At 54.1% G+C, this 20,321-nt stretch overlaps 7 protein-coding genes across 7 annotated transcripts; 3 read left to right on the top strand and 4 right to left on the bottom strand.

Moving 5' to 3' along the window:
- Positions 1-106: 106 nt before the first annotated feature.
- On the bottom strand, positions 107-1,805 carry BZA05DRAFT_38551 (chitin synthase III catalytic subunit). The gene is made up of 5 exons (XM_051482419.1): positions 1,632-1,805; positions 1,505-1,540; positions 1,146-1,427; positions 751-1,081; positions 107-665 (listed from the first exon to the last, which is right to left on the bottom strand). The coding sequence occupies exons 1-5, from the start codon at positions 1,653-1,655 to the stop codon at positions 403-405; spliced, it is 936 nt and encodes a 311-aa protein (XP_051339697.1). The 5' UTR covers positions 1,656-1,805; the 3' UTR covers positions 107-402.
- Positions 1,806-3,083: 1,278 nt separating this feature from the next.
- BZA05DRAFT_397176 (uncharacterized protein) lies at positions 3,084-6,975 on the bottom strand. Its single transcript, XM_051483589.1, has 4 exons — positions 6,820-6,975; positions 6,540-6,760; positions 3,491-6,481; positions 3,084-3,425 (listed from the first exon to the last, which is right to left on the bottom strand). Exons 1-4 carry the CDS (start codon positions 6,882-6,884, stop codon positions 3,319-3,321), a joined length of 3,384 nt encoding a protein of 1,127 aa, XP_051339696.1. The 5' UTR covers positions 6,885-6,975; the 3' UTR covers positions 3,084-3,318.
- Positions 6,976-7,016: 41 nt separating this feature from the next.
- BZA05DRAFT_38532 (ribonuclease HII-domain-containing protein) lies at positions 7,017-8,244 on the top strand. The gene has a single exon (XM_051482400.1). The coding sequence runs from the start codon at positions 7,134-7,136 to the stop codon at positions 8,139-8,141; it is 1,008 nt and encodes a 335-aa protein (XP_051339695.1). The 5' UTR covers positions 7,017-7,133; the 3' UTR covers positions 8,142-8,244.
- A 14-nt stretch (positions 8,245-8,258) lies between these two features.
- BZA05DRAFT_430063 (Ssl1-like-domain-containing protein) lies at positions 8,259-9,885 on the bottom strand (the record flags this gene model as incomplete). The annotated part of the gene is made up of 3 exons (XM_051486146.1): positions 9,610-9,885; positions 8,494-9,554; positions 8,259-8,320 (listed from the first exon to the last, which is right to left on the bottom strand). Exons 1-3 carry the CDS (start codon positions 9,825-9,827, stop codon positions 8,259-8,261), a joined length of 1,341 nt encoding a protein of 446 aa, XP_051339694.1. The 5' UTR covers positions 9,828-9,885.
- Positions 9,886-10,002: 117 nt separating this feature from the next.
- BZA05DRAFT_397171 (40S ribosomal protein S21) lies at positions 10,003-10,860 on the top strand. The gene is made up of 4 exons (XM_051483588.1): positions 10,003-10,103; positions 10,161-10,236; positions 10,336-10,573; positions 10,637-10,860. Exons 2-3 carry the CDS (start codon positions 10,205-10,207, stop codon positions 10,568-10,570), a joined length of 267 nt encoding a protein of 88 aa, XP_051339693.1. The 5' UTR covers positions 10,003-10,103; positions 10,161-10,204; the 3' UTR covers positions 10,571-10,573; positions 10,637-10,860.
- Positions 10,861-11,893: 1,033 nt separating this feature from the next.
- BZA05DRAFT_337241 (uncharacterized protein) lies at positions 11,894-16,112 on the bottom strand (the record flags this gene model as incomplete). The annotated part of the gene is made up of 4 exons (XM_051480843.1): positions 11,894-12,085; positions 12,141-12,332; positions 12,390-13,108; positions 13,160-16,112. 4 exons carry the CDS (start codon positions 16,110-16,112, stop codon positions 11,894-11,896), a joined length of 4,056 nt encoding a protein of 1,351 aa, XP_051339692.1.
- A 1,806-nt stretch (positions 16,113-17,918) lies between these two features.
- Positions 17,919-19,791, top strand: BZA05DRAFT_373135 (P-loop containing nucleoside triphosphate hydrolase protein). Its single transcript, XM_051481721.1, has 4 exons — positions 17,919-18,072; positions 18,121-18,428; positions 18,475-18,923; positions 18,980-19,791. The coding sequence occupies exons 2-4, from the start codon at positions 18,129-18,131 to the stop codon at positions 19,674-19,676; spliced, it is 1,446 nt and encodes a 481-aa protein (XP_051339691.1). The 5' UTR covers positions 17,919-18,072; positions 18,121-18,128; the 3' UTR covers positions 19,677-19,791.
- Positions 19,792-20,321: the final 530 nt, after the last annotated feature.

The following is a 20,321-nucleotide window of genomic DNA, read 5'->3' as shown; positions in this document are numbered from 1 at the left end:
AGCAAATACAACTACAGCAACTACTGTCATGGTATAGGTAAGGTATATAAGCAAATCGCAAATCGCAAAGCTTTGGTGTAGAGTATCTAGAGAATCATCTATCACAATGCAGGTAGCAATCGCGTACACATCTCCGCCCCCCTCTCCCCACACAAAAGTACAGAACAAAAACAAAAAAAAATGGGTATACAAAGAAGTATGTTCAAGAACCCTTTTTCCCACGGCGCCGCTCCCTCCCGCATTAAAATAAAAACCACACCCACCCCACCAGGCAAAACTAACAAAAAACGACAAAAACAAGGGAAAACAAAAACAAACGCCTCACATTAACATCATTACATACGCACCATCACATCACCATCCTCCTTCCGTAGTAAGGATGGAAGTCAGTCGGCAGGAAAATCAAGCATAAGCGCGTTCACCAGCCCCACCACCGATGGTAGACGGTAACGGCGTAGTGCCGGAGGTGTAGTTATCATCGGGCCACTCGTCCTCAGTGATGCTGCTCCAGAAGAACCACAGCGCTATTACGGCGAGCAGCACGAACAGCGTTTCGAACAGTGCGCCGTCGATCTTGCCGTTGGTCGCGGTGCACAGGTGCACGCTGATCACGAAGTTGAAGATTTGGCTTATGATGAATAGAAGCGCTGAGATCGTGAGGAGGACTGTGGGTTCCTGTCAGTGGATGCGGGGAGGGGACAGGGGGGGAGGGGGGAGGGGGGAGGGGGGAGGTGGTGGTGGTGTACATACCCATCGGCCGAGTCTCCCGTAACACCCCTAGCACCAGCACGCTCTCGAGGATGAAGAACGCGACGAGCAGGAGCAGCGGGAAGAGTAGGTACAGGACGTAGAGCGCGTAGTTCCGGAGGTTATCGTCGTTGATCTCGAATTCGCCCGAGTAGTTGAACCCCGTGTCGACCGCGACGTATGCGACGCCAATGAACACGACGAGGCCCGAGCCCGCCGTCAGACCATTACTCAGCGGCGTCCCGTCGTCCATCAATTGGTACCCGACGATCGCGTTGATGAGGAGGATCCAGCACGCGGCCGCGATGGCGCCTATATGTATGGCCGAGAACCACTGTCCGCACCGCACATCCATCAACACCCTCCCCACAAGCCAAGCATCGAAGAACACAACATACCACCAATTTTTTCCTATCCGTCAGAAACCCGCCAACACTGAATATCTCCGCGATCGAGACGATAGCGTATGCCACAAGGAAGATCTGCATCTCCCGGCGCCCGACGGCCGCCTTCTTCCGCTCCGACAGCCATATCAACAGGCCGGCGACGATCACGGCAACGGCGCAGGCAACTATCGACCCCAGGTTCCGGACTCGTCCCCCGCCCGCGGCGAAGCCGACTAGTGCGCACGACTTGTCTATGCCCCCGCCGTACTGCGTGCCGGAACGCTCGAGGAATAACTGTGTATGCGTACGCGATGAGCGACGGCGATGGTGGGAGGAGGAGCAGGAGGAGGAGGACGGGGAGTGGAACGTACGTTGCAGACGGGTAGCGTTGAGTCTCGACAGAAGTCCTAGATACATACGACAGCCGTTCGTTAGTCTGACAGTCCGACCGCAACCGATTTGTTTCCGACGATTTTCGAGAGAGAGAGGTGTATGTACGTGGAAATTCCCGAATTGAGACATGATGTCGTCGTATCAGCCGCCGCGCGCGTTGGAGTGCCGCTAGAGCGGAGTTCTCGTCTCGTCTCGTCTCGCAACCACCCGAGGTCGAGTAACTATGGACGGGGAGGGAGAGGAAACGATGGTCGTGTAGGCGTGCGGGCGAGCGAGCGAGCAAGCGACCGAGTGAACAGTCGGTGGAGTAAATAGAGTAGGCCGGTCGGTCGGTGGGTAGGTTGGTATGTAGTGGAAATCACGGTAGGTACTCTAATTGGAGCTTGTTGTTGTGGGTACTTTCTCACACAATCCGCAGTCGAGCGCAAAGTCAACTCACTAGAGTAGCCGACAGAACGGACGGGCGCGCGGGATGGATGGATGGATGCAGCGATGCGAAAGGCAGGAAGCAAAGCAAGCAAGCAAGCAAGCAAGCAAGCAAAGCAAGCAAGCAAGCAAGCAAAGCAAGCAAGCAAGCAGGAAGAACGAGAACGAGCAGGAAGAGTGGCTGGGTTTCTCATTCTGACCCACCCACCCACCCACGCCTTGGAGGAGGTCGCGCCTTCTTGATTGAGCGCCCGCACAATACCTACATAGACACCAGAGCCGGTTCCACACACCTTCCTTACATGCCATCAAAGTTCAAAGGTTCATCTCGGGCAAAAAATTGGAACAAAATTACCAGGTACTTTCATACTGCCATATGAACATCGATCCAGCCAGCCCACCTTCAATTTCGCCAGGCAGCGATTTGATTGGCCCACGCAAATTGAAACGACCGCCGAATTTGAAGGACAAAAGGGAGCGTGGGAGGGTGGGAGGGAGGGAGGGAGGTATGTATGTAAGGCAAGGGTGTTTAACACCTCGGCCCTGTTTCCGATGTGATGTGGAACAGACGGATCCCGTCTTTCGTAGCCGCAAAACAACATACCGCACCAACACAACGGGCGCCCGTTGAGAACGTGCAAAACCGCGATACTTCTGGAGCGTGTACTAAACTCAGCCTTGTTTGGGTGGCGAGCGAAACGAGCCCGCTAGTTAGAACGACCAGTCGATGGAACATCGGAAAGTGCACACTAACTAGAGTAGTGCTATGCACATTGCATAAATAAACGCCAGCTTCCCGCAGGCCGCGATAGGTGCATACATAGAATCTAGATGCAGGATGACTGTCGGGATCGGATGCGGACATGGGGTTTGAACTTTGCGGTGCTGCTGTGCGGTGGAGAGGGGGGGATCTGGGAAGAGTATGTGATGATCGGCAACGAGAAGTGTCATGGCGGGAACAACAGGTATCTAAATTGGCACTGAGATTGATGATTGGACTGGCCCGCACGAGACACGGGTCTCCGTCTTCTTCACGAGATATCACCAGGAGGACTGTACGATGCGTAAGATCATGCATGATCACTCGGTTACACTTCTCCACAGACCCAAATCTGAGCGGCGAAAAAGCATCCGATAGGTAATCCCCAATGCGTAATTTGTGATTTCACATCGAGATATCTAGCAAAATAAACACCGCCCCGATACTCCTCATCGCATCTCCACGGCCGCCGGTGTCAACATCCTCAGTCAAAGAGAAGAAACAAGATATACAAATCAACCTGCTGCACAAAGAGAAAACTAAAAAATGGGATATTGACCAACAAACAAACACGCGCCGAAACGAAACCCAAGAAATGAAGAAAGCTCAGTCGGAAGAATCCCCATCCTCAAAGTACACAACCGGCTCGCAGCCTTGCGCGAAAAACATCTTTGCCGGTTTGTCGTACTCGTTCTCGATACTGTACAGATTGCCTGGAGTATTGTCAGTACATACTAGTGCAGAGGAGTAGGTAGGCGAGTGAGTGGATGTGACATACCTCTGGGCACCATGAATTGACCTCCTTTGCCGACGCGGAAATTGTTCTTAGAAATAGTGACGGTGGCGCGTCCCTTGAGCATGTAAAAGACCAGATGCATTTTCCCCGAGTTCTTGAGCCTCTTCGCGCCTCCGGGCGGAATCTCGATGATCCCCGTGCCGAAGTGGTCTTCGGTGAAGGTCTTGACGAATTTGAACTCGCCGTTGGCGACATCGACGGTGACCATCCGGTTCCGCGAGAACGCGAGCTGTGCCTCTTCCATTTGCTCCTCGCCGTCGTCATCCACCACGGTTGGGAATGCACGTACGATGCCCTTCTTGACACCTACTTCGTCGTTGTTGCCGCTGTGCTCCCATACGTCGGGCTCACCAGGATCGGAGTCATCGTCACTGCCTTCGCCATCGGGAACCCGTTTGCGTTTTGTACCAGCAGAAGGAGCTTTCTTCTTGGGCGCAGGCGCTCTCCTTTTTGGCTTCTGCTCCTCGTCGCTCTCGATACGGACCACGCCGACGAGCTGAGGCATACGCATCGTCTTCTTCCGAGGGTCTTCCTCCTCATCGATATCGGCGAGTGCATACTCGGCCTTTTCTCCCTTCCAGTACTGGAGAGGTGCGACGCGGGCACGACCGGAACGCCGAGAACCTTCCTCATCGGCGGACTGCTGTCGAGGTGCTGGAGGTGGCTTCTCGCGGATGATTCGTTGAGTTCCACGGGTTTCCTTGGCAGTTGGTGACCCGTGCGCTTCGGCAGGCGCGGTCTTCTTAGCAACAGCAGCAGGAGCTTTGCCTTTGACTTTGCCTTTTCGGGGCGGCGGCGCGGGTTCCTCATCCACCTCGGGCTCATCCACATCCATCGGCTCTTGTTCGTCCTCTTCAGGTGCAGGGACGGGTTTGCGGGCTGGAACATTGCTTCGTCTTTGGGGGGATACTCGGCTCGGCATGGTTAACTTTGGTGCCTTTCCTCTAGACCGAGCTTTCTTTTTGGGCGGCTCTTCATCATCTTGAGGGACATCCTTTGGTTTCGCCTTTGCCGTGGACGACCTCCTTGCTGATTGAGAGGATGACTCGCTAAGTTCGGGTTCCGGTGCTTTGGGCGCCTTTCCTTTACCTTTAGCTTTCGGCACAGGTTTCTCAAGCTCAGGCTCGGGTTCATGTTCCTCAACAACCTTCTTTCCTCTACCTTTAGCTTTTGCTGCAGGTTTCGTGGACTCAGACTTGAGTTCTTCTTCGACAACCTTCGCCTTCCCCCGACCTTTGCCTTTTGGTGTAGGCTTCGCGGGCTTAGGTGCGGGCTCATCTTCCTCCTCAGATTCTGGGGTCGGCACCTTCTTCGGGGCTTTTCCTCCTCGTCGTGCTATCGGTGGTACGGGAGGTGCCTCCCCCTCCTCCTCTGCTTCTTGCTTCGGTGCCGGCTGCGATACAGCTTTCTTAGTAGCGCGGGACGACGTTTTCATTGTCAACTTCTTCCTTGGCTTGCTTTGCTTCTTAGTCGGAACAACTACTTCCGCCTCTTCTTCCTCTTCCGCCTCCGGTTCAGGTTCGGGTTGGGATACTGGCTTCTTCCCTCTGCCTGATGCAAATTTGCCATTGGGGCGTTTCTTAGAAGTAGTCATTTCCTGCTCCTCTTCTTCGACTTCTGATTCAGCCTCAGACACAGGCGCCGCCTCCTTGACGGGTTTGGCTTTGGCCGTCCGGTTCTTGAATTTGAGTGTTACCGGCTCCTGCACCTTCTCTTCAGCTTCCAGTTCGGGCCGGGGTTGCGCCTTCCTTCCTTTAGCTGCCGCGGGCTTGACAGCTGGTCGTTTCGAAAAACTGAACTTCTTGGGTTCCAAGTCATCCTCGTCGACTTCCTCTTCCTCTTCCTCCATCGGTTCCGATTCCGGTTCAGGCTCGGGTGCCTTCTTGGCTTTGGCTGGAGCCGGCTTTTTCGCAGGTGCCCGCTTCTGGAATGCCTTGGGCTCGATCACATCCGGCCCCGAGTCACTATCCTCCTCCTCCTCTTCGGCTTCTGGCGTCAGCTCGGACACAGGCGCTGGTGCCGCCTTCTTCTGTTCAGGTCGTTTCTTGGTCTGGAGCTTGACGGGTTCCAACTCCTCTGTTTCGGCTTCGTTCTCTGACTCGGGCGTTGGTGTAGGTTGCGGTTTTGGTTCGGGGGTAGGAGTTTTGCGGGCTTTGGCTCTTTGGTTGGGTTTTGCCGGCGATGGTGCTGGTGAGTCTTCTATTTGTGTGTCATCGCCATCGGGAGCATCGGACATAACCACATCTGCATCTCTTGATGGTGGCTCTGGGGTGCTATCCAGCATCTTTGATACCGCTTCATCTATGCTATCTCTCCCGTTCGTCGCGTCTCCGTTGGCATTTGTTGTGTCCTCCTCCTCCTCCTCCTCCTCCTCCTCCTCGGTGTCATCGTCGTCAAAGATAAACGGCTTTGCGACCGTCTTCGCAGAGATCAACCCACGCTTTGCAGGCTTCTTCTTCTGGACCGGTGAAGACTGCATGACTTCTGAATCTTCCGTCTTCATCTCATCCTCTTCCGCGATCATTTCCACTACCGGCGGTCGCTTCGAAGGCTGCGAATTCGTAGCCATCATTGCCACTGGAGCCACATATCTTTCGTGCTCCCTCGGCGGGTTGCTCATCTCACGCTCCCTGGGCTTGGACATCTCCTGCTTCTCCGGCACCGCTGGACCCACCGACGTAGCCCTTCCATTCGCTTTCGGCGGTGCAATCATCGTTCGTATCGGCGAGCCCAACACACTACTCACACTCGCTGCACGTTTCGCAACTCCAAAATCAAGCTTCTTATTCGGCGACGACGAGCGTATAGGCGAACTATCCAGCTGTCGCGTCGGCGAGCTCCTGGGTCCAATCGAAGATCCGCGTCTGGGGGAACCCGAAACCGTAAAATTCCCCGGCGACCGTGAAATATACGGGGGCAACGACGCCTGTCGCATCTGGAACGCGCGCGCCTCTTTGGGCTCTAATCCACTACCTGCTGGGAAATCAACACCCCACATAACCACCGGAATCGAGTGAAGGAGAAGCTATACTTTCAGCAACCGCCATGGACCCCTCCGTCGCAGTTTTTTCATTGCCTGTAGAGGAGGGCACTGCCGAGTGGCCGCGGAATATCCCCCCTCCCGCTGCTGGTGCCGGTTTCGGCGCTGGCGGCGGTGGTAGCTCTGCTTTCTCCGGCGAGAAGAAGTTGTCCATGTCCTCGAAGCCGTGTGCATCGCGTTTTCCGGTGTCTTCAACTGTGATTCCCGTTTTCCTGCGAACGCGCCCTGTCAGCACCGTCCCGCAGACACAGGGCTGACTCGATGTAAATACCGTCCCTGTGTACCAACGTTCCAGAAGTTGGTCTGGCGCGAGCCACGAGCCCCGTTCTCTGCCATTGTCGCGTGGGTGCTTGGAAAAGATGTGATGATCGACTCGCGTGGGGACTCCGGGGCGTGTGGTGTGGTGGTGGGTCTTGGTGTTTGTATTGTTTCGCGATGTTTTGTTAGATCTCCAGGAATGGCGGAGACGGTTGTTGCCAAGACATTCCTAAGACGCGCCAAAAGTCGCAACGCGAATTCTCGAGGACACAGCCATACGCACTCATTGCCTCTCACTCACGCATCCCCGGAACACAACTCTCAACGATGGCAGACCAAGAAACCCAGCCCGAAGTCGCAGCCGAGTCTCCGATCGAGTCACCGACCGAGCCACAGCGCGACATCCCCATATCAGAAACCTTCGTCCCGCCCTCAATCATCATTGCGAAGCTCCTCTGCAGCGAATCCTACACCTACCACTCCCCGGTCCCGTCGCTAGTCCTCGCCGACTCGAGCGTTCCCTGCATCCTCGGCGTGGACGAAGCCGGGCGCGGCCCTGTCCTCGGGCCCATGGTATACGCCGTCTCCTACATGCCCAAGACGACCGCCGACATCCTGAAAACGCACAAATTCGACGACTCGAAGAAGCTCACTGCGGGGGTGCGCACATCGCTACTCAGAGCCACATGCACGCCGGGGACAGACCTGTTCGAATCGATGGGGTGGTCCGCGACGCTGATGTCGCCACGGGACATTTCTGCGGGAATGCTCCGGGGCGCCGGAGCTTACAACCTCAATGCGCAGGCGCACGACACGACGGCCGCGTTGATTCGCGGCGTCATTGACGCGGGTGTCAATGTTGCCGAGATCTACGTGGATACCGTCGGCCCGCCCACTAGCTACCAGGCAAAGCTCGCGAAGCTGTTTCCCGGCGCGAGTGTCACGGTTAGTAAGAAGGCCGATTCTATATACCCGATTGTCTCGGCGGCGAGTGTGTGCGCAAAGGTCACGCGCGATGCGGTGATCGAGGTGTTTGTTGAGAATGAGAGTGGTGATGCGGCGGCGTTGGGTTCTGGGTACCCCGGTGATGAGAAGACGAAGAAGTGGCTGCGCCAGACGATAGACCCAGTGTTTGGGTGGGATGGGAGGCTGGCAAGATTTTCCTGGAGAACAGTGAGGGATATGTTGGAGGGAAAGACGGCAATTGCGGCGACGGCGGATTGGCCGGATGATGACGATGAGGGCACGCAGAAAATTACGGGATTCTTTGGGGCTGGGGGGGAAGGCTCGGGATTGGCGGGATGGTATGGGCGACCGGTCCAGGGTGACTTTTGATGATTTATTTACATTGCATCGTGTAGATGGCGTTTATGGAGTCAGTTACATGGGATTAATCAATTGTAATTAAACAAGAAGAGGGCGGAGTTGCTATGTCCACGTGCAAAAGACCGCCTATGCTATACACGCTCGCAAGATATGATACAGCGTCGTCCGAACAAAATCATCCCAAACACCTGCAGAACTATGCAAATCAAGTCCCATTAATCAATGACCATCGGTTCCCCCGCCGCCATGACGTTATTATTCCCACCGTTAGCTCGAGCCTCCCCGTCCACTGGAGCTGCAGCTGATGGCACCTTCTTCCTCCTCCCTCTCGTCGCGGCCAACTTGGCGCCATCAGATAGACTCTGGCAGCCGGGACAATTGTACAATGTTTCGTGGCAAAACACATCGCAATCCACACAGAAGTGCTGGGCGCATTCCGGACACCTATAGCGCGAACTGACACTTGTGTTGTGCTGTGTTTTTGCGGGCGCATTCGTGCCCTCATCCGGAGGCACTGGGAAGGCCGTCTGACAGCTGAAGCAGTTCGTGCTCTTTCTTGCCTCTACCCAGTTTACCTCACGCCAGTTGCGTAGCGGGAAGAGGTGGTGATACGACCGTGCCAGATGTGTAGACAGGATAAGCGTCAAGCCACAGGATGGACACTCGCAGGGCAGTTGGCACACTTTTGTGTTGCAGCGCGAACAGAGGTAGCCCCCCTTCGTCGCGTTTGAATGGCAGGCGCAGAGCGACGCCGTACGTTCCACTATACGTGAAGGGAACCCCATCATCAATAGGCCGTTTGCCGACATTTTTTGGGACCGAGTGACGGGAGGAGTGGTTGCCTCCAGCAGCTTCTCGCGGAAATGGACTTCATGTAGCGCCACCGCGTAGTTACCGGTATCGCCCGCATTCGTGAGCTTGACCAGCTCCTTGCAGATCGAGACCTGCGCTGCAAGACCAACGATGGCGACGCGGATTTTATCGGTGACCAGCGATCGTATGGTATTGTGGATGTCACCGGGGTCGGCAGACCACAAGGCGCCGTAGACGATGACGATTTCCCGAGTGCCGTGCGACGGTGTATGGAAGAGAGCTCCACGCGCCATTTCGAGGGCATTCTGCAGTGACGGCGAGCCCAACGGGTCGTCGAGTCGTAGCTTCTCAATCGCGTCGATGTGGTAGACTGGGTTCCCCGACATGTCTGACACGCGCAGCGCAAGTCCGTCACGCATGCCCACCACCGCCATCTGTGAAATTGGATTCTGCTCGAAGTACTCGCGGACAAAGTCGCACGCATACCGGATCGAGAGGAGATATCGGGTAGGCCGCAAATCCTTCTCCGCCATAGCAATAGACAGGTCTAGAATCAGAACAAGATGCCGAATGATACCTCGCTGCAGTGGTGTCTCGTCCTTAAGGAGGCTACGGACTCGGGTTTAGTGGCAGAGTCTGCTAAAGAAGGAAAGGGAGGGGGTACCGCCGCTTCTTGCCCGCTTCCAACAGCCCCGCTACTGTCGATTCGATATCGTCACCGAGACCCACGTCCCAAGCTCGCTGAACCTCCTCCCATCGCTCGCGTGGTTTCTCTCGTGATTTGCCTTTCTCGCGTTTGCGACCGTCGCGCCCTTTTTTGGACGTGGAAATGCCGGCTTCGTTATCGGAGGAGCCAACGTAATCGGAGTCGGAGTCGGCCATGGTGAAGTTGGGGAGGAAGTCGTAGCTACACGCGTAGTTTTGAAGGTGTTGTAAAAACCAAGCTCCGGATCAATGATAATCCGTATGAGGCTTAGGTAAATTAGACCCCTGTAACACCGATTAGATCGAAGCTTCTAATCTAATCGCATCTGATCCAGCAATCGCACAACAGTCACGGCTGTTCCCCACACCACTGATTTCTCCCTTGCAAACAAGTGCAACGCAAATTCTAGGCCAATCGTCAAGTCCACGAAAACGCTCCACGATTAAACCCTCGTACGTATCAACCACACCTACGGCCAGCCAGAAATACTGACCCTCCGGACCACGCAGCTTCAACTCCTCCACCCCCCAAAACCACCCAAACAACCGCTACAATGGAGAACGAGAAGGGAGAGATCGTCGACCTGTACGGAGTCCCCGCAAACCCCACCCACCACACACACGCAACTCTAGCTATCTAGCTTAGCCCAACTTCACGAAGCTGACGGTTCTCGAATTTCAATAGCTACGTGCCGCGCAAGTGCAGCGCCACCAACCGCATCATCAAGGCCAAGGATCACGCGTCCGTCCAGATCTCGGTCGGCAAGGTCGACGAGACCGGTCGCTACACTGGCGAGAGCGTCAACTACGCTCTCTGTGGTTTCGTCCGCTCCATGGGTGAGAGCGACGACTCGCTGAACCGCCTCGCTCAGCGTGACGGTCTGCTCAAGAACGTCTGGTCCGCTTCCCGACAGCATTAGAAGGTCGGTTCCATCCCAGGGTACAAAAGATGGGATGGGAAGGAGCTGATGTTTAAGGGCAATTAGGGGAATGGGACGGAGTTCTTGGGGGTTTTCTGGCTTTTTTCTTCAAAACAACGGCTAGTTGAAATCTGAGCGTCGTTGAATTCTGCCGAGTGGTCTTGTTCGTCCGTGAAGCTTCAAAGAACCAAACCCTCAACTAGACGTACCGAAGTATATTACCCACAGCGGCCGTTGATGGCGCTATTTACGGAGAGCATCAACTATTCCAACCGTTGCTATTCGTGTGTTTGGTTAGGAGTGGCTGGAGCCTGGTTGTCGTTGAGCTGAATGGCGGTGGTAAACCGTAAGAAATAGCCTCCGTCTCGGGGGCTTCGTGGAGTGGCTCACCGTTCCTGCGTCTGGGTGCCACGTTTTTTCCTGATGCTTATGCTGCTCGAGGAAGCTTGAAAGCTATCCTAAGAGCTACTTCAACATCCCCAGATGCATCGTATGGAGCAATTTGGGTTTTGGGAGGTCACTAGGCACCGTGAAGAGGGAGATTGCATCTGGCTTTGCTCGGCCGCTACATTTCATAGACGACATCTAAAAGTCTCCTTATCTACTTCCATGTGGACGCATGGATTCATTTGTTTTATATTTATTATAGATATCGCTTATTAAGCCGAATGAGCACATCTTACTATGCTCATTCTCCACACAATCGAGTCACGATCCGTGAGAAATAATTGCAATGCTGGACGTATGAAGGCTCAACGGAAAGAGACGAACGCAACTTTTATCATTAACCACAATCCCCCCAAATCCCCTAATCCTCCAATCCAGCGTACCGCTTAGGCCACAACATAATATCACTACAGGAGACCCATGAGGAAAACAAACCCCAAAGCAAACAAGAATACAAATAGCAAAGAAGAATACAAATGGCAAAAACAAACCCGGTACTAGACGATTCAACAAAAATGAGGACACGCGGTATGGCCGGTGACCCTGGAGTGTCCTTATTTCTGTTGGATCGTGTTGTAGTTAGATCCAACAAAGCGACCCAGTACGAAGAGACCCAGTAAGAAGAAACCCAGAAAAGAAAATGAGACAATAATCGAACAAAAACAAGGAGACTCGTAACAAGAAGGTTGGATGGATAACAAAATAAGCGTACAGAGACCCCCTATATATCCCTCTTCTGAAAAAGGCTGATATATGGGAACCCAACAGTACACAAATTTATTCGGACAGGTCGTCAGTGTCCTTGCAACTGCAGTCGACAATGCAGCAGTAGTTACGTATTTCATTGTCGGAATCCCTGCGTTGCAAGACGCACCATCAACGCGGGTGATGAGCCATTGCGCTGAGCTCCCGGGCGCGACGGGCGATTGCCGGAATCTTCTTGAGAATAGGATGACTGATTTGCTGGTTCTGATGCTCAGAGGTCTCAGCAGTGCTCATGTATAGTTGTTCCAGTCTCTGAACGACGACAACCATGATTCTGTTGCAAATCTCATGAATCTCAGGATCCTAAATCTGCGATTAGCGGGAGTTCGTCTGGGAAGCTGTCTGCATTCCGACTTACCATGGGATCGAGGACTGCCAGAACGCCTTCAAGCCAGCTCAAACGCTCCATCACTTTGTGCTCGAATTTGACGCTGACCGCGGCAGAAACAGAGAGCAGAACCAGCTGGCTGAGGTTAGGGAGGAAGTCGTATCTGTAGCGGACCATAACCTCGTCGAAAAGCTCGGCTTGACGTTCCTTAGATTGCAACCACTGTGGAAACATGATTAGCATCATAACTACAGCAACCCGACTAGAGCTTCAAAGTACCTTTATGGTTCCATCCTCGTACTTCCCACTCCTCAGAAGATCCTCAATTTCTTCAGCCTCGAGCTGCTCAGCAGATTTCTCCGGCTCAATGGCTTGCCCACCGTGTTCATAGTACTCCACCTGGGCTTGCCGGACCTGCTCTTGGAATTCAGCCTGGTTCTTGGCCATGTTGTTCATGGTCTCGGCCATTTGCTGAACGGTCGCCATGAGTTGATCAATCTTCCTGGAGTCGTTCCTGTGCATTTGTTCCAGCGCGGTAATGGTTTCATTGTGCTTCCTCTCGGCCTCAGTAACAGCCTTTTGGGCAGTTTCGATGGCCAACTTCTGAAAGGCGGGAACCATTGTGTTATGGATGCAGTGGGTGAGTTCGCGCTCAACCACTTGAGTCAGGGGACGTGAAAGGTTTTCGGTAACCCTGTTCAGCAAGTCGGGCTGAGCCAAGGACTGATTCACAGCATTCGGAACAATCGCGCGAAGCTCCTGCGGCAGTGAGACAGCCAAGGATCTGGTCAAAGTCTCTCCCAAGACGCGGTTGATCGAGGTGGCAGTGACGTCTGCAATCGCCGGCACAACTTGTGTCTGGATGTTATTCATGACAATGCGAGAGATGACTTGGTCGACGTTGTCCGTCAGAGTGCTGGACAGAAGACGCAAGATGGCATCCTGCTTGGCGTCGCCGGCAGCTTGCTGGATCCTCTTGTCGTCATCAAATCGGCGATCTACTCCATATATTAGCCATGAATAATCCTTATCCCGCACTAGATACTTACAGAGCTGTTCTAATTCGTTGTTGATCACCCTCGTGAACTCGGCAGAGACTGTCTGTTCGATTCGCTTGACCTCACGATCGAGGAACCCGGAAGAAACACCAAGCTCCTGTTCGACGCTCTGAGGAGCGGGGGCAGTAGCACCGGGTGCCTTAGCCTTAGCGCTCGCTGCCTTCTCCGCCTGAGGCTCGTCAGTACCAGACGTGGTTGCCGCGGACGCGCTTGCGCTTGCCTTGTCCTTCTTTTTCTTCTTTCCAGCGCTGCTGGCGGCAGCGGCTTTGTCCTCTACGTCAAGTTTTTCCGGAGCTCTTGCTGCTGGGCTGACACTTCGCGACTTCGTTCTGCTAGACTTGGGCTTAAGGCCTTGGCCAGAAGCTTCGGTGCTCTCGCTCTTGTCGTCTCGCTCAGGCAGAGGGGGCGGTGGCAGGCTGGTCATGGCGCAGACGCCTTTTGCAATCGCGTCGACCGAGTTCTTGACCCTGCTGTCTGTGTCCCAACCCAGATCTTCCTTGTAAACGCTCAGAGTCGTCATTCCCTTGCTGTGAGCGACGTAGAGTTCGAAGAGAACTGGATTGTCATCCTGTGGGTCGCTTTCACAGTCCAGAATATCGAGGCTCATCAGTTGACCCTTGGAAGCGAATGAATATTCGCGTAGCCCGCTAAGAATCGCAGTTGCATCGGGTTTCGGGATTACGGACGATTTGTCAGCAAGACCCCTGATGTACTGAGCCTGCGACATAGGAGGAAGGTTGTACTTCGGTGCCGAGAGGTGGATGAAATAGATCGAGTTTCTCGTCGGGTTGCCTACAACGATGATTCCCGAGAGTGGATGGTATGCAACGGAGCAGAGTGCATCCGTGTCGCTCTCCTGAGGGAAGTTGATCTCCTGTACCGGTCGTCCCAAAGCAAGATCCCATAGCTGGAAAGTGTGGTTCTGCTTCATTCCGACAATGACGTATCTCAGGGCCAAACACTTCAAGTACGGTCGGAACTTGTCAAGAAACATAACTGAAGTTGCTCGGTAAGATTCACCGGCGGCAACTGCAGAGAACACAAGATTGGGAGTAGACAGAACCATCGGAGGTTCAGGAGTTTGGGCAATGTCGTAGGCATCGCTCTCGGTAAAATTGAGCAGATCCAACACGTCCCAGAGCTTCAATTTTCCGGCCTTATCGATGGAAATGATGACCGAGTCGTCGTCGGAGAATGCGAAATCTTTGGAGGCCTTCCCAGTGTCAATGGTGCGGGTGTGATCTGCGAGATACTTCTTCGACGCCACAACGTTGCCCTTGCGACCCTCGGCATACGCCCTGGCTGTGGGAGCGTGAATGATGCTGATGGTTTTGCCACGTCCGATAGCAAACGCATCGTGGTGCCGCGAAGTCTTTCGAGCACGTGACTTCAGCACGCCATTGCTCTGTCCTTGCTCTTCGCTCGGTGGAAACACGAACATGCTGTCCCAATTATCGCCATCGAAATCTGCCTGCAGGTCGACCCAGACTACGGCGCCCGAAACACCCGTACCCAGCACTTTCTCACTCTTTCCAACCGTAACATTGAAGGTTCGGTCGGTGCTATCCTTCATGAGAACCCTGTCAAGTCCATCGTATTGCCTGAGGATTCTGATTCCACCGCGTCCATTGCTCTTGCTGAGAGCATAGGCGATATATTGGTGAGAAGCGGCGATTAGATTCCTGTCAAGTTGATCGAAGGTTCGAGCCATCCTGGCAACATCGGAAATCTTGGATGACGGATACTTGGGCCTCTTAATGGCGGTGGGGATAATAGTGATGGATGAAAAGGGCTTCATCGGGAAGTTGTAAACTTCGATGGTTTGGGTTTCCGGAGCAGACTCGTATCCATCCTCTTCTCCGTCAACGTGCTCCTGCACTTGCATCTGTACCTCGGGAAGGACGGATGGAGAGTCGTTCTTTCGCTGCTCAACCTCGACTACAGCATCCTTGACACTACCCTCGTATTGCTGGGACGGCTCAGACTGAGGTCCGTCTTCGACACGAGTCTCCTCTGGTGACTGCTGCGAAGGAACGTACTCTTCTGCGTGTTGACCAAGTTGCTCCATCAGCTGTTGCTCGCGCTCTTTCACCTGGTCCAGAGTAGAAGCGTCCATGGCAGCCTCAGCCTCAACCGGAGCAGGGGGAGGAGGGGAAACTGAAGTCGATCCCGGCAAGGGGAAATCTTCGGCTCTCATCTCACTGGTTCCCAACGTGCTCTTCCTGGTAGCCAGCGGACCTGGCGTTGCGCTCTTAGGAGTCTTATTCCGTGGACTGGTAGCCGAGAGTTGCTCGAAAGGATTGACGTAGGTGAATAGACCCTTGCTAGGAGTATGGCTAGGCGGAGGACCTTCAGCGGGAAGAGATGGTAAGCCGTGAGATGGACCTGCTGAAGTGTAATTCGGCGGCGGCGGCGGCATCGAAGACACGCTCGAGGATGACCTCAGCAAAGGCTGCTCCCCGCGACTCTGCTCTGCGTTTGACGCTGCCTCTTGACTTGGGGTCGCCGGAGGAGGACCCAACTCTTCCTGCGCCGGTTTCGTGCGCCCTAGAAGCTGGAAAACCAAGTCCTGTGGGTTGACTGGAGACTTGTTGTGAGGAACAGATTCCGCCGTCGCGCTGCGCTGCTGCAATAGATGGGTAGGCGCGCGTTGATGTACAGGGCTCGAGCTCGCCGACGAGGCTATGTTCTCTCTACTCGCGTTGTTGAACAGCGACGCGACGAGGTCCGAAGCTGAAATCGATCTATTATGAGGCAACGGCGGCTGCGAGACCGGAGGTGGCGAATTGACAGCAGGGCGGGGAGGAGTTGGCCCTCTCTGTCCCTGTGGAGAAGGCGCGTGTTCAGACGTAGGAGAGTCGGATGGCGGGACTGCTTGGGAGAATTTCAGAAGCGACAAGAGACTATTCCTGTTGTCACCGGCGCCGCCCGCCGAGGGAGACATGGGCATATTGTACGGCTGCTGAGACGAGGCTGGAATTGCAGGAGAATGATTCGACGGAATACCCTGCTGGGCCTGCTGGGGCGGTGGCTGGTAATAACCAGGAAAGCCGTTCTCGTTGCTCGAAGGGAACCCCGGTGTGGAAGAGTGAGGCTGTGGCATCGGAGGGGCGTATGAAGGAGACTCTGAATGATATTGTTGGTGTTGTGGGTAAGGGAACGGATGGAAAGGCGATTGCTGGACCGATTCCATGGGAAGAGTCTGGGAAGTGTACGAGGTTTGCTGTTGCTGCGGCGGCGGCTGCTGTTGCGGCTGCGGAGATTGCTGCATTTGGTGCGGACTCTGGGTGGCCTGCCTCCGGAGGTTCGCGAAGAGACCCTCTAACCCGGGGTCTGCCATTCTCGTTGCTGCGTAGAGATTGCACGGCTGCGGGAAGAATTTTCAGTGGCAGTTCTCGGGAGATGATGTAAACGAGATTTGCAGCGGATGACTTACGGTGTAAGCGGGCGGGCGGCAATCGGTCGGGGATGCAAAGCAGAGAATAGAGAATGCGATGCAATGTCAGAGCGTGTGGATAGTGGGGGGATGTGTGAATGTGGGGATGGCGGGGGGATTAGATGTGATGTAGAGGCGGGAAGGTTGATTGTTGAGGGAAGAGCGATGGAGGAGATGGGGGAGCTATGGTTTGATGTGTTGTCGCCGTGAGCATGTTGCTGGTTGTTTGCAGCAGCTCAATGCAGTTTAGCGCCAGTTTCCCTTCGGCGGCAACAAAGTGATGGCAGGACGACTCACCGCCATGGACCACGGCACCTGCACACTCCGTCACAGAATGGAATTTCGCCATTCCAGATGATCCGAATCACCGGATGATGCCTAGAGCGGACGACTTCCGTCTTTTCGTTGAATCGGCTCCGACTTGCGAGAATAGGGACATGCGGAGGCCAACTATTTGCATACTGTGTCCCCAAGGTCCGCGGCCGGCGCTGTTACGATGGCTGGCCGCTTCTAGGATCGCGCGATATGGTTGGCTATGGAGCGGAATTGCTGCCTAAGTTTTATACACTATATGTCGATCGCGTACCTACCTCCGTTCGGTGGCCACCGTACTGCAGTTTCTTTCATCAGAAATCCACGCATTCGATTTCCAGTTCCTCCTTCCACAACTGCCAGGTTGATTTTGTCATGGCCTGTTTATTGTTCGTTTGTGTATTGGCACATACAATGCAAAGAGCCGAATTCAATATAACTGCTATAGTGCATATATTTTAGGATTTTTTCCGCGACTCTCACTCGATCGTGGGCTTGGTGCGTACCTATACGCGGTTCGGCCCGGGAGGCAGCAGCCAAGGCACCGTGAGAGCCACATGCTACAGAGATATATACTCCTAAGGTACCGATTCAAGCAGCCCAATACCCTAAACAACACGATGGAAATGTTTGGAGATACGCACTAGAGGATGGAATTTCTCGCGAGCGATTTGGAGGAATGGCTTTAGGCCAGTTGCTCCGAACCCTCATTGAGTACTACTGTATGAGGTAGGTACCGTCTAAATTTGTCACTTCACTATCTTGAGACGCATTCTGAAGTATTGACAGGCCCGCGTATGACGAGCTGAAAGAACGCATACGTCTGGCCAAGCTCTTTGACGACGCATTGCCTAGACGAGACACCTGTCGGACGAGCCAACCAACGTATCTACCAGTACATGCCGGTCCGGGTAGCCAACATAGAGTGCAGTATAGCGGCGTGGTCCGCACCTGATTCCAGACCTATGGGTGCCGCTGCTACCAGCAGCATTATGCATGCTACTGGCGGTTAGCGCTATGCGGTCCGGCCCCTGGCTCCCCGACTGCATCACAAATCAGCACTCGGATATGTACAATCCATGGGACCCGCGCGGGGTCCTTTGTTCGACATCTGAACAATGGATGTGGGAGGAAGCTTCTGGTCCTCTTGAGTAGAGTACAAGATCACCTCATGCTCTCGGATGGGTAGGACTGATCAAAACAGCCACTGCCATGCATATGCGGCGTTTCCTGACCTCCGCGGCCACCCCACCGGCCAGTCACGCTATATACTCACCAGTCTGTCGCGGTCGGTATCTACTGGCTAGCCGTTGTCTATATCTACTGTCCAATCATGGTCGGTGCCTATCGGCTAGTCGTGCTGTGAATCAACAGCCACAAAAACCAGTCCGCAGCCCTCCGCCGGTAGAATTACGCCCGTACCAGGGGGAATGCATCGACACGGTTCTGGCAAACATCTACGAAGAGTGTAGGCGGATGGTCGTTTGCCTTCCAACCGGCAGCGGGAAAACGGTCTTTCCCTTACCGAAATCATGGCTACGGTTGCTAACAACAGCAGGTCATCTTCACGCACGTTATTTCGCGGATGGAGCATCCTTCGCGGCCTCAGCATGCAACACGAACATTGATTCTTACGCATCGCCATAGCCGTGTACGGCAAGCATACGAACAGTGCCACCGTGCCCATCCTTCCATGAAGATCGACGTCGAAATGGGGAAATGCTGCGCCACGGGCGAAGCGGATATCACGATTGCATCGATAGCTTCAATCTCGAACGAAGCAAGACTGGGAAAGTTTGATGCCCAAAAATACAAACTGGTGATAATCGATGAGGCCCACAATGCCGTCAACTCGCAGTATCAGACCGTATTGGACTACTTTGGCGTGTTGAATATGGGCAACGGAGATCCACGGCAGAAGCCAGTGGTATTGGGTCTTACCGCTACAATTGAACGTCCAGATGAACAGTCGCTTGGAAAGGTGTTTGATCGCATTGTTTATCGCAGGTGGGTAGTGAAGGAACCAATATTGATAGGAGAATGGAGAGCTAACGAAGGCGCAGATCGTACGCTGACTTGCTCACACTTGGCTGGCTATGCCCCCACAAGATCGTATCGAACGGCACTGATGTCTCACGCCTCAGCGATGATAAACGGAACGTAAAGACAGTGCACAAATGGTTGCAACTAGCTCAGGATCGAAAGTCCACCATTGTCTTCTGCGCCGATACCTCCCAAGCTGAGGACATCATGAAAAAATTCAGGAATTCCGGCATCGATGCTAGGCTTGTTACCACTTACACGACATGGCCGGACCGTACGGCCATATTGAATGCGTTCAAAGCCGGAGCGTTTCCAGTACTCGTCAATTGCCGTATCCTCGCCGAAGGCGCCGCCATCCCAAGAGTAGACTGTATCGTTTTGGCCTACCACACGAAGAACGGGAGCCACCTCGGGCGGATGGTGGGGCAAGGCACCCACCTGCATCCCAGTAAGGCTGATTGCCTTGTTATCGATATGTGTAGGCAGGCTGGGGGCAAACCGGTCATACATCCGCTGCCTGTGGAAGCCTTGCCAAGTATTAACAAAGACGAGCCACAAGCCCTTCCACAGCCTCAAACTCGAGGATCCGAAGTAACAGACACATCCAGCAGCCCCGAAAGCCCGCAATCACCGCCCCCGAGGCCCTTGCATTGGCCACCGATCTGGATTTGCGGCATTCTTTTGGCCAGCGGGTTCTGGATGGGCAACATGATGTGATTGCACATGGTAGGTTCACTAGAGGGCACTCGGGTGTGCTATGCATAGGATGGAGGTTTAGGAGTACTCGAGTTCTACGTAGCTTCGCAGTGAAAAGTGGTTCTAAGGTTGGAGCATTGTTACCTGTGGGCTTACTGGTACTCCGGGCACTTCTAGCTACATACGTTCGATTCACATGTGGTCACTCGTGTTATTCTCTAGTTACATACCTACCTATGTTCGATTGGCTAGGTGAATAAGTTCCTCCCTCTCATACTTGCACAGCTTACTCTTCCAAGTGATTGCCATCCAACTCATCCCTTCCCCCAGCAGCCTTTTCCGTTCGGATTTCTTCGACATAACCGTCCGGGAGCGGGAGGCACTTGGGCAGGTCAATTGGCCCACGATGATGCAAGTCATCGGCATAATCGTCTGGGGGCGGGAGGCACTTGGGCTGGTCAACTGGACCACGACGATGCAAGCCATCGACGTAATCGTCCGGGAGCGGGAGGCACTTGGGTAGATCGACTGGCCCACGATGATGCAAGTCATCGGCGTGATCTTCTGGGAGCGGGAGGAACTTGGGTAGGTCAACTAGCCCATGACGATGTAAATCAACTGGCTCACAGATATATCCGCCCGCAACGATTTCGCCTGGAAACATTG

This window comes from Tricharina praecox (assembly GCF_024521635.1).
Source record: "Tricharina praecox strain CBS 144465 chromosome Unknown BZA05scaffold_11, whole genome shotgun sequence".
In the NCBI taxonomy this organism is placed as follows: Eukaryota; Fungi; Ascomycota; class Pezizomycetes; order Pezizales; family Pyronemataceae; genus Tricharina; species Tricharina praecox.
The sequence above is the reverse complement of the archived record's forward strand: the minus strand, read 5'-3'. Positions and strand labels throughout refer to the sequence as shown.